The sequence below is a fragment of the Formica exsecta genome, unplaced genomic scaffold (assembly GCF_003651465.1).
Source record: "Formica exsecta isolate Colony F162 unplaced genomic scaffold, ASM365146v1 scaffold283, whole genome shotgun sequence".
Classification (NCBI taxonomy): Eukaryota; Metazoa; Arthropoda; class Insecta; order Hymenoptera; family Formicidae; genus Formica; species Formica exsecta.
In genome coordinates this window covers 159,639-175,411 of record NW_021850093.1, presented here as the reverse complement: position 1 = coordinate 175,411, position 15,773 = coordinate 159,639, and the positions used below count along the sequence as shown (strand labels likewise).

Here is a 15,773-nt window from a genome sequence, read left to right as displayed (position 1 = left end):
TATAAATAAATATTATTTTTAAAGAAATAAATTATGCAATTAATAAAAATTGTATTACGTGTTTTACATTATTTCTATTTTGATATATAATACTCAGGAGTATATTTGCAAAAAATAGCGAAACTTCTCTCTTTTTTTCCTTCCATTTGATTTTTGTTATCGTTTAATTTATACCTTTGTGTGATATTGTTTTTTTACCTATTATTCTAGTTGTATAACGTTTCGCGTTGTTCCCATATTTTTTTATGATATTAACTTCATTCTCATCTTTTAACTCATTACAAATATTTTGAAGTTGCTCCAATAAATTTCTCATCTATCATGTTAATAGTATTTTATTTACACATCTTTTAAAATTTAGATAAGTTGTATAAAAAAGAGAGATTAATTGTATTTTGAACAAATCTAATAATGGTGTAACTTACAGCTTGAGAGTTTATCCAAAACGAGTTGTATTTAATCATAAATATCATAAAAAATAATACAAAAGAGAGAATTTTGATAACAAAATCAAGTGTACATTCTGAAGTCAAAAATATTGTAAACTGCAATCAATAAATTGATTAAAATTATTTCTTTAGTTTAATTACTTGTTTGTAACAATCAGTTACTTTTCGATTCATAATTACATAACGAAATAATTATAATCATATAAAATGTTTATAATACATTTTTATAGCAGTTCGTATTGTTAATAATTAAATACGAGGTCTGATCAAAAAATGCGCGGTCTGGCAAAAAATCATGCACGTGCAATAGGGTCCAAGGTTGCATGCGGCGCTAGTCCCGTTACCGGGCTCCAGTTGATTAACGCAAAAAAAAATAAATCGGATACTTTTTGATCAGACCTCATATATAAGTTCGTGCAAGCACAGTCGCCTTCTTCCTCCGCGTCGCATTTTTACGTGCCTCATTCTAGCTCGAGCACTCGTCGGGTACGTTTGTGCTTTGAAGGCAGTGTTGATTGATCGCCTTTACGCGCTAACACGGCAGCTATGAAAATATTACTGGTAAAGTATACATTACTATATGTAGTTTCTAACTTGACGCTAATTTCTGACACATAATATCGCTTCAGATTTGGTATACTGTTGGAAAATTTATGTTTTCTTATTAAAAAATACGCTGAAAATTTGTGTTTCCTTGTTAAAAAATTCGCTGAAAATTTGTGTTTTTTTGTTAAAAAATACACCAAATAAAATTTTGTGTTAAATATTTAACACATTCATATATTAATCAAATCGGATACTTTTTGATCAGACCTCATATATTATTATTATTATATTTAGATTATATATTATAAATAATTAAATTTAAACATAATGGCCTATTAAATACATAATAATGCAATTAAAAGAGTATTGGCATACCTGAAATACAATAGAACTTGTTAAAATACTAATAAGCAAGATTCGCTGAAATTGAACAAGTAATGATTGCTGATAAGGCCATAAGCCAATTGTGAGTAGAAGAATACGATTGAGTTTAAAATGCTGTTTCACAATGCATATCATTTTTCGATGAGAATCGAGACACGTCTGACTATGAAAAAATTAGAAAGATTTCAACTATCCTCATGTTCTCAAGTTCTCTCTTGAATATTTCATAATTTCTTCCTTTTGAATCGTAAATTGTAACGTAAATATCTTAATATATAAATGTATAACAACACAGTACAAAATATTAGCGTGAGATCGCGGACGGCGAAAATATTCGCAATTTCGTATCTTTGCTTAGGAAGGGGTAGGAAATTATTTAACTATCGATTTGACAGTGAAGAAAAATTTGACGGATGTTTATTTCTCACACAAAGGTACTCAGATAATATGAACTATTGGTTCATGTTCGCGCAAGCGCAGTCGCCTTCTTTCCCCCACATTTAACATATTGCTGTTGTGTTAATTGAACTCAAATGTTAAATTATTAAAACAACTGAAAAAAGTGTTAAGATAAAACAATGTGCACATATTTTTAATTTTATCCAATAGATATATTCCGTATTATAAGTGTCAAGTTTATCTGTTTAAATCTACAGAAAAAAATATTGATTTTATTTTACAATAAGAGCGAGAGTGACTACAGTCCGTTAATGACATCTTTATGTAGACCGTTTGGGATATACGATATATGTTAAATTTAAGCCAAATTTTTCGACAGTTAAAAAGTATGGTCGTCATTAAAAATATATTACGCTTATCTGTTATATCTTCTGTGGTATCATCCATTTTTAAAATAATATCTTATGACTTTAATTAATGTGCGTGAAAATCTTTTTGTTAATAATTCTATGATAAACAACGAGCGAAGCTTAAAACGTTTTGGAGGATATTTAGTGATCTTAACAACATATATGTCAAGAACATGATCATTAAGTCCGTTTTTGTAAAGTTTTAGCATTATATGTTCTTAATACTGGGGTACTTTAAAATGATATATTCCGGAAACTGCATGCGACCCCACCCATACAGCACTGAAGCTTGCAACAACATTGCTGCAATATTGCAATATTGCATATTGCAGTGTTTATACATAATGTAATGTTGCAGAAATATTGCAAAGACATTATTTTACAATATAACTTTAGCAATGTTACAGCAATATTCCGAAAATATTACAAAAAAAGTATTTTGCAATATTTCTGTAGGCGGACATTTTATTGTTGCTGCAATATCATAACAACATTGCAGCAATATTTTGCAATGTTTCTGCAATGTTGCAATGTTGCTGAGAAATGTTGCTGCAATGTTGTTACAATCTTGCCGTGCTGTATGGGCACATAGTTGTTAAGTTAAAGTTACTCAGAAATTTATTGTTTATAACATATATCAAAATAAAAAAATCGATGAGGTGTCACCTTTTATAAATATTTACTCAATAATCATATAATTATATTATAATAACCAAAATATTAATCATATTATATTAACCAAATATGTTATATTATTATTTTATTCATTTAGAAATACATATAAAACACTCTTGAAAAAAATTCAGACTCAGCAACATAGCCTCTGCTGTTAAAGCAACAAAGTCGAAGACCGATATCTCAAAACTTGATATTAAATTTTCGGCGAACCTTGAACAGAACAAAAAATATTATTAGTACACGTCGGCGACTCTTAAAATCTTTATAATATCGTACTTTTTCAGTTATAACCATTTTCTAACGGAAAATATGCAAGTCGTTAATTACACGTGTGTTCAAGCGGAATTAGTTTCAGTCTTTGCTCAAGGTCTTCTCAATCAAAGATTGACAACTAAATTCTATATTCTTAATTAGTTGCTAATCTTTGAGGAAGATCTTGAATAAAGATTGAATAAATCTTACAATTAGTTTTATTTTTATATTACTTTTTTATTGATGTCGTTATTATATATTATATACCAACTTCATAGCTTTTCGATGGATATCTACAGTATAAATTAGCTTTTTATAAATCATAGTTTCACTCTTTTGGCTATTTTGTAAAAAGTTGATTGAGATTTTTCTTGCTCAATACATTAGTTATACTCATAAATAATATTTTTGCTATAATTGTTTACATCATCATTCACTCTGTTCAAAGAGAAAATGACCTCGGTCCGGACGAAAATTCGTTCGTTTCGCGCAGGTCTCCACCCACAGAAGCCGTATCTACGTATACGGTAATGAATATCTCGCCATGTTCTCCCCACTTTGCCCGCTTATGCGCGGACCAAGGTCATTCTCTCTGAGGACGGAATATAAATTTATTAGAAACGACGAACGAGATATTGTTCACAATACAAAATATACGATTGTTTTTTATTATTTACATTTCTGCATTTTCTTATCTGGCTGTTCTAAAGATTCTGCAAGGACGTTTGAGATATACAATGAGCATTGTTTCTGTTGCTGTAAATGCAGTTATCTCTTATATAAATAATAGCTGCATGCACATTTTCAGCATGATTATTGAGAAATATTTTTTTGACCATCGAAATACTCATAATCAAAAATTCTATTCCGAAAAATGATCGGAATTTCATGGGCAGCATAATGATAAGAAGACGTGGCGAAATTGATAGGAAAAGAACAAAAAATGCACTGCACATTACTAAGCATGTTAAAAAAAAGTGGTCATACAATTTGTTATTTTATAATTTTCTGAAATATCGATTTGCTACATAAGTTTAGGCATAATAATTTATTATATTTATGTTTATCATATTTATATTATATTTATTTATTTATTAGGCATAATTAAGAATATATGAACAATATGGCAGAAAAATAAGAAGAAACAAATTACATATGCATAATACGTAAGAATTATTTTAGAAAAGTAGTCATATAAATTGGTATTTTGTCAATTATTCTGAATGTTGTGTTATACATTTAAAATTTCTTAATTATTTAACCACTTCCCTGTCGAATATTCTTCCAACAAAACTAATTGCACAGCTTTATGTTTTTTTTTAAGTTATTCTATTTTTAGTAATAATTAAAATAAAATGTAGCTAATACACTTATATTTGCTCTTTTACATTCTTTATATACTTTTTATATTATATTTTATATTTCAGAAAGAATGTGATACCTAGTTGTATACAGAATGGGCCACGCGATTGGAGATAGAAAAAAATGGTACAGGCAAAAGTTGAATGGTATAACAATTTTTCTATTGACTATTTTTCTATTATTTATATATCTCTATCGACTTATTTTTTTGTAAGTGCAACGACACACCGAAAAAGTACAATTGCACATTTTTCTTAGAAAAATAGAAAAATTGTTATAACATTTAATTTTTTGCTCGCCCCAATTGCGTGGCTCACCCTTATACAGAATTTCAATTTGAAAATTATTAACTTAAATATCTCGGTAACTAGTAAAGATATCAAAACACGGTTTGGGAAGAATATAGGATAGCAAGGGGGACATCGAATCGCAATATAACCGTCAAGAGGTAAGTTATTTCCTACACGGTCCCTACCTCAACTTTAAAATCTCAAATGGCACTCCTCTCTTTGTGAAACCGCAAATTAAAGATCTCAACGAGTATTTTTCACCTGCACAAGAAAAATTCAAATTGATCAATTTGTTTTCGAATGGTATCGATTTGATTGAAAAAGTTGTAATTACTAAAAGTTATAAATGCGACACGTTTCATTTAATTTCTATTTGTTTTTGTAAAGTATTATAGTTATAGTAAAGGAATAGAAACAACTTTTGTGGAAAAATTAGCTTGCAATGATTGAACTTCGGCAATGGTTCGTCAGAGAGTGCAGATATATTCCCAGACAATTGTTTCAAAATGTCAGGACGGAACTTGAAAACAGACTTTTTTATTGTTTACAAAATAATGGACACCATATATTGAACATTTCATTAAATAAAAAATATAATAAATGAGTTTTTATTTTTGTTAGTTATAAAAATTAATGGACAAATATAATTTTTTGTATAATTTTTCCATCAAAAATTGTTTCTACTGCTTTACTATAACTACAATACTTTATAAGAATAATCAAAAATTAAATGAAACATGTCTCATTTATAGCTTTAAAAAATAATAACTTTTCCACCATCAAATCGGTATCATTCGAAAACAATTAGATCGATTTGAATTTTTCTTGTGCAGATGAAAGGTACTTGTTGAAATCTTTAATTTGAGGTATCAGAAGGAGGATAGTGCCATTTAAGATTTTAAAGTTGGGGTTAGAGGAGGTAACTCATCCCTTGACGGTTATACTGTGATTCGATGTCTCCCTTGCTATTCTATATTCTCTCCAAACCATATTTTGATATTTTGATTATATCCAAGAAGACTATATCCAAGACTTTCTTATGGTAAAAATTGTTTGAAAATAGCTAAAAAATCTATTTTTTCTGTTTGTACTATTTTTTTAAAAAACTTATCTTATTTATAATTATTAGAAATAGATTAAAGTGTGATTTAATAATGTTAGGTCTATTCTTTTCAGTTATTTTCACTTTTTTCGTTTCTCTTTTTTTCTTACCATTAAATACGAATACTTGTTTTGCTTTAAATATAAAAGATATATGTTTATTCTTTTAAGAATAAAGTCTCTCGGTTCATCAGATGTATTAGACATATCTACCTAATCATGAAAATATCGCTGATAGAAAGTATTCCATGTTGTAAACTTTTACTTAATACTAACATGCGGCAGTAGAGTAAAAGATCTCGCATATCTGAACTGCATTAAAACACACATGTTATTTATAAAAAAAAAACTATGGGGTTGGTTTCGTTAACGTAATCGATTTTACATGCATGTAAGTCAACCAATCTTTTCCTCTCTGTTCATGTTGTGTAAGCAACATTATGATTAAAAAAAAGGAAATGAGACATTATATACAGTTGCGTTCATAAGTATTTTGACAAACAGTTTTTGAAGCGCGCACGGCTAAAGGTCAATGTGATCAACAAACTTGGCAGTCACACACGACATCTGATAAGAAACACATGCACAAATTACAAATCAATACGAATTATCAAGCAATTAATACTTTTTATTTTTTGTTTTCATTATTCGTTTGGCTCGTAAGTATTTTGACAAATATTTTTGAGGGTATTAAACCTAAAAAAGTAAAAATTTTATTTATATATATTGATGTTTCGATGTTTAAATATTAGAAAAACCATGCCAAAGAGAAAAGAATATTCTATAGAAATAACAGAGGCTGTCATTTATGCTCTGAAGGAAGGATGCACACAAATAAGCGTTTCCCGTGACTTTGGCATATCGGGACAACTTGTAAGTGTTCGGAATCGTCGTTATAAAGTCAGAGGTGATGTACATAATAAGAGTAGGTCGGGACGTCCACGAAAAACAACTATCCAGAAAGACAAATTAATTTAAAGGCAGTCTATAGCAGATTCTCAAAAATCTGCCACAGCTATTGCTAAAGATTTACATGAAAACTATGGAGTAAATGTACATGTTTCTACCATAAAACAACATCTTAAAGAACAAGGTTTAATAGCTCGACGACTCAATAAGAAACCTTTAATTTCTAAAAAGAACAGAAAAGCCCGAATAACATTTGCTAAAGCTCATCAAAATTGAACATCAGTTGAGTGGTCTAAGGTGCTGTGGAGTGACGAAAGTAAATTTAATTTAATGTTTTCTTCCGACGGAATAAAGTATGTTCGTCGCCCCAAAAATGAAAGATATAATATCCGATATCAAGTACCTACTGTGAAGCATGGTGAAGGGAATGTCATGGTCTGGAGACGTTTTTCTCGTAAAGGAGTAGGTCCATTATTTTGGATAGAGGAATATGGACCGCTTATCAAGAAATTTTAGATAAACAAATGCTCCCATATGCAAAAAGAAATATGCCACGAGGTTGGACATTTCAACAAGATAATGATCCAAAGTACAGCTCTCGATATGTTAAAGAATACTTCAACAAACAAAAAATAAAAGTTTTGGAATGGCCAAGTCAAAGTCCCGACTTAAACCCCATTGAGCATATGTGGAAAGAGCTCGATAGACGGATAAGAATCCGAAATTTCACAAATATGAATGAATTCTTGACCGCTTTAAAAACTGAATGGTCAAAAATTCTTTTTGATCGCATTTCTAAACTGATTGATTCCATGCCAAGGCGATGCAAAGCTGTTATGAGTGCCAATGGATATGCGACAAAGTATTAAACATATTTGAATCACAATATGGAAGAATTTATGTATCCACTTTAAAAAATATTGTTTTTCTTGAACTATTACATGCTGTCAAAATAATTTTGTTCACTCATCAAAAACATTAGTGCCTTTTTATTATAAAAACATGCGGATTTTTCAATTTTTGCTTTCTCATAAAGGAAGCTTTGTGAGCGAAATAAAAAAATAAAGAAGCAATCACCGATTCTCACTAAATTCAATACCAACCATCCTTTAACGATACTCTATTTATGTAAAAAAATTTAACCCGATATTTCAAAATTTGTGAAAGTTACAACTTCTACAGACATTTCTTAAAAAATTCAAAATTTTATAAAAAATGAACCCTTTCGCCGATTCTTACCAAATTTAATACCAATCATCCTTTAATAATAATCTATACATGTAAAAAAATTTAACCCGATATCTCAAAATTTGTGAAAGTTACAACGTATACAAGCATTTTTTAAAAATTTAAGATTTTATAAAAAATAAACCTTTTCACCGATTCTTACCAAATTCAATACCAACTATCCTTTAATAATATTCTATCCATGTAAAAAAATTTAACTAGATATCTCAAAAATTGCGGAAATTAGCGATTGCACAACAAATCGCGTACATACACACACACACACACATACATACATACATACATACATACATACATACATTTTTTAGGAATATGATCTTTTGACGTTTTTGAACATTCTGAACACATTAGCATCAAAAACCCGAAAAAAAATTTTGTCACGAAAACAAAGTTTCTATAAGGAAGCAAAATTTAATAATATTCATTTTTCTTATACAAAAGTTGTAAGAATTGAATAACTTTTTTGTTCATGTGCATTACTTATTTACGATACTATTATAAATAAAGATATATGAAAAAATCTTTTAGTCAAAATACTTATAAGCACAACTGTATATACAGGGTGTCCTAGACTAACCCGTACACCCTTTTTCTTTCAAAAGCTAAGCATTTTAGAGAAAAACGTTTTGAACAAAAATTGTATGGTTTTGAGGGGAACATAAAATGGTGTCATTGGTTTGATCTTGGATAGAATCGTTAAATATCTTCATAAATGATATTTACGGAGGCAAAGCAGTTTAAGGATGCTGCGAACAGTCCACCCACATTTAGACTAACAGCTTTGGTGCTCCTTTGTAATATAAATAATATCTGTTTCTGTACGTGTAACGGTGCTACATACCAGCGAACGTTGTATCTACGAACAAATGACCAGACAACGAATCGATAATTTGAGAAGTGTGTCAGTAATCTTACAATTAGATGTATAGGTTTTTCGAATTTTAACTTTATATTTTCATTTTATAGGAAGTGTAAAATTGTGAACATAATATATAAAATTTTGTTTCTTACGCGGTATAAAATATATGATTATTGTGATCTATTATTTCTTGTCCGGCATAGTTAGCTAAGAACATGTATAAAAGAATTAGGTTTACAATTATAAAGTGAAATAAAAATTCTTCTCTATCATCTCCATACGATAAAGTCTGATACATCTAAAACAATAAATGGACTGCGATCAATGTTCTTTGTATATATGCATATTAAAATTAAACAGTTTTTATAGGCAAATTATATTGCAAAATAAAATTAGAAACATTAGATATGAAACTTTTTTGTTTTACATCTTTTTTCCGTATAATTTATAATTTTGATGTTAGTTCAATTTAGAATTTAGATTTTCAAATATTTTCATAGCTCGTTTATTATTTTTTTATTAACAAATTTTTTTAATTATGATATTATATGTCACAATATAAGCTAGATAAGTTTAAAAACGTACTTCAAAAAGGTTGAGACTCAAACAAATCACACCAAATCCTATTAAAAAAAAGAATGATCCCTCAAAACTAGATATTAAAGATTTGGAGAATCTTTAAGAACAAGAAAATATCGTTATGTTTATTATTAGCAAATATTGTATAATTGGATAAATATACCAACTCTATAGCTTTGCAATGAACGTCCACTGCACAAATTATTTCCTTATAAATTAAAATCTCATTCTGTAAGCTATTTTGTAAATTATTAACTGTCATTGCTTGCTCGATACGGTAACTATAAATAATATTTATCTTATATATAACTATTGTTTCTCTATTTTTTGTTTGGAAAATGGTAAAAAAGATTTTACTTACGTTATGAAAAATTTTTATGAAGGTATTATATTTTTTTTACCTGGCAATTGTAAACATTCCGCAAGCATGTTTGAGGTATGCTATGAGCATTGTTCCTGTTCCTATAATTGCAGTTCCCCCTATACACATGGCTGCGTTCATGTGCAAGACAATTAAATAATAATACTTTTCCTGATCGACAAAGTACTGGGTCAGATGTAATAGTGTAGAACGTGATCGAGATTCATTCATGGGCAGAACAATATCAAGAATACGCGGCCATATTGGCACAAAAAAGGAAATAAATATGCTGAACATTGAAACCCCTAAATATATTTAAAAAGACATATAAATCGCGCTGTTTTTGAAATTTTCTAATCGCGATTAGTTCATAACTAATTCGAAATATTGTATCGAATATCTTTTTTATATTTTATATATATTTATTGGTTTTTGTATCACTTGTTTTAAACATTTTTGCAGACAACAGCACAAAAAGTTTTTTACTACAGATTTTTAGATTGTTGCAGTATTTAAAATACTATTTAAAAAATCCAAGAATTTTTATTTTTGGTAATAATATAAATAAATATTAATTTTAATTAAATAAATTATACAATTAAAAAAAATTTATTACGTTTTTTACGTTATTTATATTTTGATATATAATACTCGGAAATATATTCGCACAAAATATGAAATTTTTTTTTCTTTTTTCTTCCTAATCATTTGATTTTTGTTACTGTTTAATTAATTCTTTTTTAAAATATTGTGTTTTACCTATTATTCTAGTTGTATAACATTTTGCGTTGTTCCCATATTTTTTCATAATAACAACTTCATTCTCATCTTTTAACTCATTACAAATATTTTGAAGTTGCTCCAATAAACTTTTCACCTATCATGTTAAAAATGGTTTATTTACACATCTTATGTTGTAAAATTTGAAAAAGTTATATACAAGAAAAGATTAATTTAATTGTATATTAAACAAATCTAATAATGGTGTAACTCACGGCTTGAAAATTAACCCAAAACGAGTTGTATTTAATCATAAATATCATAAAATATAATACGGAAGAGAGAATTTTGATAACAAAGTCAAGTGTACATTCTGAAGTCAAAAATACTGTAAACTGCAATCAATATATTGATTAAAATTATTTGGTTTATTTGATTACTAGTTTGAAATAGTCAGTTACTTTTCGGTTCATGATTACATAACGAAATGATTATAATCATATAAAATGTTCATAATACAGCATTTTTATAGCATTTCGTATTGTTAAAAATTAAATATATTATTATTATATATAGACTATATATTATTGAATAATTAAATTTAAACATATAATGGCCTATTAGATACATAATAATGCAATTGAAAGAGTATTGGCATACCTGAAATACAGCACTACTTATCAGAATACCAATAAGCAAGATTCGCTGAAATCGAACGAATAATGATTGGTGATAAGGCCATAAGCCAATTGCAAGTAAAAGAACACGATTGAGTTTGAAATGCTGTTTCACAATGCATATCATCTTTCGATGAGAATCGAGACGCGTCTGACCATGAAAAAATTAGCAAGATTTCAACTATCCCTCATTCTCAAGTTCTTTCTTAAATATTTCATAATTTGTTCCTTTTGTATTGTAAATTGTAACGTAAATATCTTTAATATATAAATGTATGACAATACAGTACAAAATACTAGCATGAGATCGCAAACGGTGAAAATATTCGCAATTTCGTATCTTTGCTTAGGAAGGGGTAGGAAATTATTTAACTATCGATTTGACAGTGAAGAAAAATTTGACGGATGTTTATTTCTCACATAAAGGTATTCAGGCAATATGAATTCTTAGTTTAAGTTCGCGCAAGCGCAGTCGCTTTTTTCCCCCGCGTCGCATTTTTACGTCCCTCATTCTAGCTCGTGCACTCGTCGGGTACGGTTGTTCTTTGAAGACAGTGTGGATTGATCGCCTTTACGCGCTATCACGGCAGCCATGAAAATATTACCGTTAAAGTAAGCATTACTATATGTAGTTTCTAACTTGACGCTAATTTTTTGCACATAATAACGGTTCAGATTTGGTACATTGTTGGAAAATTTGTGTTGTCTTATTAAAAAATACGCCGGTTAAAATTTGTGTGTTAAATGTTTAACACATTTATGTGTTAATTTAACATATTGTTATTGTATTAATTGAACACAGATGTTAAATTATTAAAACAACTGAAAAAATGGTTAAAATAACACAATGTAAAATAGCACATATTTTTAATTTTACCCAATAGATATATTCCGTATTATCAGTGACAAGTTTATCTATTTAAATCTACAGAAAAAAATATTAATTTTATTCTATAATAGGAATGAGAGTGATTACAGTCCTTTAATAACATCTTTTCAAGTTAATCTTATCATAAAAAATATGTTGATTTTACACAAAATTTATTTTAAATGACTATGAAGTTTGCATTCATTTTGTGTTGAAATACTAACATAGTAATTAATGTCACCATTTAACATATCCATTTTATGTTTAATTAACACAAAAATTTATGTAGACCGTTTGGACATGCGATATATGTTAAATTTAAATCAAATTTTTCAACAGTTGAAAAGTACGGTGCCATTAAAAATATATTACGCTTACTTGTTATATCATCCATTTTTTAAGTAATATCTTATGACTTTAATTAATGTGTGTGTGTGATGTTTTTCTTCCAACAACATATCCTCGCTATTCTCTAACATGGCGGGGATTTATATGTTTCTGAAATTATTATTTTATTCATCAATTGTCGACATTTCGCTGCTTTTGTTTTTTATATATTCGAGGCATGCACAAAAAAAATATTTATTTTCGGAATATAAATATTATTAAACTAGTTATTTAAAAGAGTATTAATTTTTTTCTCTTTGCTTACATAGGTAACATAATTTAAAAAGAAAATCAGTATTGTTAAGATTTAAAAAGACAGTATATATTTTAAATTATTTGTTCTGATTATTAACTGGAGATGAGACTCAATTAATTGCAGGTAAAAAACTGGACGTTTATGTTCTTACACTTACTACTATTTTTTATTTTCAATATACTAGATATACTCGTTTATTGCAATATATTAGACTTTTTATTTCAATATATTAGACGATATATTCTTCACGTTGCTGGGTATAGTACATGACAGTGAAATAAGATATTAATGCATTCGTTAACTACAATAAATAGTCGTTCTCTTTTATTTTGATTGTGCAATACATGCCATATTGTCTATTCTATATCATAATATATGGTATAATTTTTATTACACGCAAGGCAAATGTTTTCAAGGATGTTACAAACAATCCACCGACATTCAGACTGAAAGATTTGCTATCTTTTTGCAACAAAAATAATATTAACTTTTATATATGTAACAGTGCTACGTACCAACGAACGTTATACCTACGAACAAACGATTAGATATAATAAATAAGAAAATGCATTCATAATTTACAAATATATAAAGGCATTACAGTTACAATGAAAAGGTATAGTAAATCTTTTTTTTTTTGTTGTTTTGAAGCGATAAAATCCAAAAAATCTAAAATAGCATGGCTGATATATTAATGTTTTATGAATATGTATAAATTGTGTATAAATGTTAAATGTATAATCATGATTTTTTTTATTTTATTTGGAATTTAGAATTTATAATTAGATTTTCAATTTTTATAGTTCTATTATGTAATATTTTCTTTTTATTTTCGGACATACACATATAAAAAATTCAGAATATTATCAAATATGTATATATTATTCACATATTCCCCGATGATTGGTAAATATCTGTAAAAAATGACATATCATCTATTTTTTCATTTTGATATATCCCATACAGCACACAAAGATTGCATACATATTGTAGCAATCTTTCACCGCAATATTTTCCTCCCCCGCCCACGCGTTCGATTTTTCTACATAATTAATTCAATTTGCTAAGAATACATTTTTTAAATATACATGGTCTGAAAAGTACCTATTTTGTGGAAATTCTTTTGTTATTAACTTTTTAATAATCAACGAGCGACGCTTAAAACCTTTTGGAGAATATTAGGATAGTGATTTTGACATTTGTCATGATCAAAGTCATTGGGTTTGTTTCTGTAAAATATTAGCATTATGTTCTCAATACTTGGGATACTTTAAAGTGATATATTCCGGAAACTGCATGCGACCCCACATAGTTGTTAAGTTAAAGTTACTCAGAAATTTATTGTTTATAACATATATCAAAATGAAAAAATCGATGAGGTGTCACCTTTTATAGATATTTACTTAATAATCATATAATTATATTTCGCTTCGCGGGGCAGAGCGACGCTTTTTTCTGCTATATTCTTTCGTTTTATTCAAAAACGCATCGAATGAGCATAATTTCATCGATATTTGAGGTGAGGACGCTAAACTGAATAATTACCGATATAATAAATTACTTTTCTATAATAAATCTCTATCTACTAAAATTTTTAAACTTATAATTACAATACATTTAACACACACAATTTTGTATAAATGCAAAACGCAATGCCGCACAAAACATTATCACGAGAACACTTATCGAAACACTCGTACAGTTCAACATTCGCTTGAAAAGAGATAAGTAGACAATCGATTTTACACCGAAAGAAAATTAACAGGTGTTACCTCACACAACCAAACACTCACAGAGTGGCTATTCTTCGATCGAAGCCGGCGCAAGCGCAATCGCTCTTTTTTCAAATAACTCGGTTTCATACGCCTCAGTCTTGTATGTGCGCTCGTGGAAGAAGTTTGTCCTTCTACAGGAACACAGAGTCGATCCGCCTGACGTGTCTTGGCAAAGCTATAAAACTGTCGCCGGCCAAAATATACAAGGTACCGTGAATCTTTATTCAAAACTTTCTACACTTGTAACAAGCGATACTCAATAATTGTTTCTCTTAATTGAAACACATGCATGTTTTTATATTATTTTATATTATATTTACATTTTTGTTTATTAGATCTCTTATGATATATCACTTATTGATATTGATGAAAAATTATGATATCATCGTACTCGTTCAAAAATATACACGTCAATTCTGTATACATTTGTAACATTAATTTTAGAGTAATAGATGTCATTCGTTTTGTTTCATACTTTTTCAACACACATTTCACATGATGTGTATATGTTTTTCATAATAGAAAAATTAAATAGATATCTATTATCTAAAAAAAATAATTGTGAATTTGTGATTCCTTAATTATTTAAACAGTGCAACAGTCAGGAAACAAAATGCTGTTATCTGGTGTTATTTAATTTATGCAAACTTTATTGAAATAACATTTTACAGTTTCAAATGTGGGAAATATAATATTTTATGGTCGATTTTTATTAAATAATGAATTTTTACATCATTGCTGCATAGTATATATGACGGTGAAATAAGACGTCGACGCTTTCGTTAACTGTAATAATGAAATGCATACGTCTCTTACATTGTACTATGAAATATGCTAAACTAGCTGTAAAAATCGCAATTTATGACATACGATAATTTTTACCATGGCAAAACATTCTAATGATATTGCAAATAGTCCGGCAACATTTAGGCCGAAAGTTTTACTGCCCCTTTGTAAAATCAACAATATCATCTTCTGTACGTGTAATGGTGCATTATACCATCGAACATTGTACCTATGAAATAATATAATAAATAATAATAAATTACTAATGAAGAAGATATGTATCTATATATTAATATATGTACATAAGTATATGCAATTGCCAACAACAAATTGTTCCTTACGCGGTGGAGTATATATGAGTACCGTAATTTAAAATTTCTTGCCCAGCATAATTAGCTATAAACATATATAAAAAGATGACAAGTACAAATAACAGATGTAATATAAATGCTTCTTTATTTCCAAGCGATGCATTAC

At 28.3% G+C, this 15,773-nt stretch overlaps 1 protein-coding gene and 1 pseudogene across 1 annotated transcript; both read right to left on the bottom strand.

The window, feature by feature from the left end:
* LOC115237264 overlaps positions 1 to 1,514 on the bottom strand; it is a 13,152-nt pseudogene extending 11,638 nt beyond the window's left edge.
* Positions 1,515 to 8,724: 7,210 nt separating this feature from the next.
* LOC115237280 lies at positions 8,725 to 11,505 on the bottom strand. Its single transcript, XM_029810221.1, has 8 exons — positions 11,208 to 11,505; positions 10,823 to 10,942; positions 10,587 to 10,704; positions 9,868 to 10,132; positions 9,634 to 9,747; positions 9,473 to 9,563; positions 9,040 to 9,185; positions 8,725 to 8,884 (listed from the first exon to the last, which is right to left on the bottom strand). The coding sequence occupies exons 1-8, from the start codon at positions 11,349 to 11,351 to the stop codon at positions 8,725 to 8,727; spliced, it is 1,158 nt and encodes a 385-aa protein (XP_029666081.1). The 5' UTR covers positions 11,352 to 11,505.
* Positions 11,506 to 15,773: the final 4,268 nt, after the last annotated feature.

What these genes read in the sequence shown, in the direction of transcription:
- LOC115237280 (XM_029810221.1), bottom strand. Translation starts at nt 11,351, where the DNA reads ATGATATGCATTGTGAAACAGCATTTCAAACTCAATCGTGTTCTTTTA. An exon ending in TAAGTAGTGCTGTATTTCAG is followed by an intron (nt 10,943 to 11,207) that starts GTATGCCAATAC and finishes TATTGATTGCAG; the next exon opens with TTTACAGTATTTTTGACTTC. An exon ending in TGAGTCTCAACCTTTTTGAA is followed by an intron (nt 9,186 to 9,472) that starts GTACGTTTTTAA and finishes TTATTGTTTTAG; the next exon opens with ATGTATCAGACTTTATCGTA.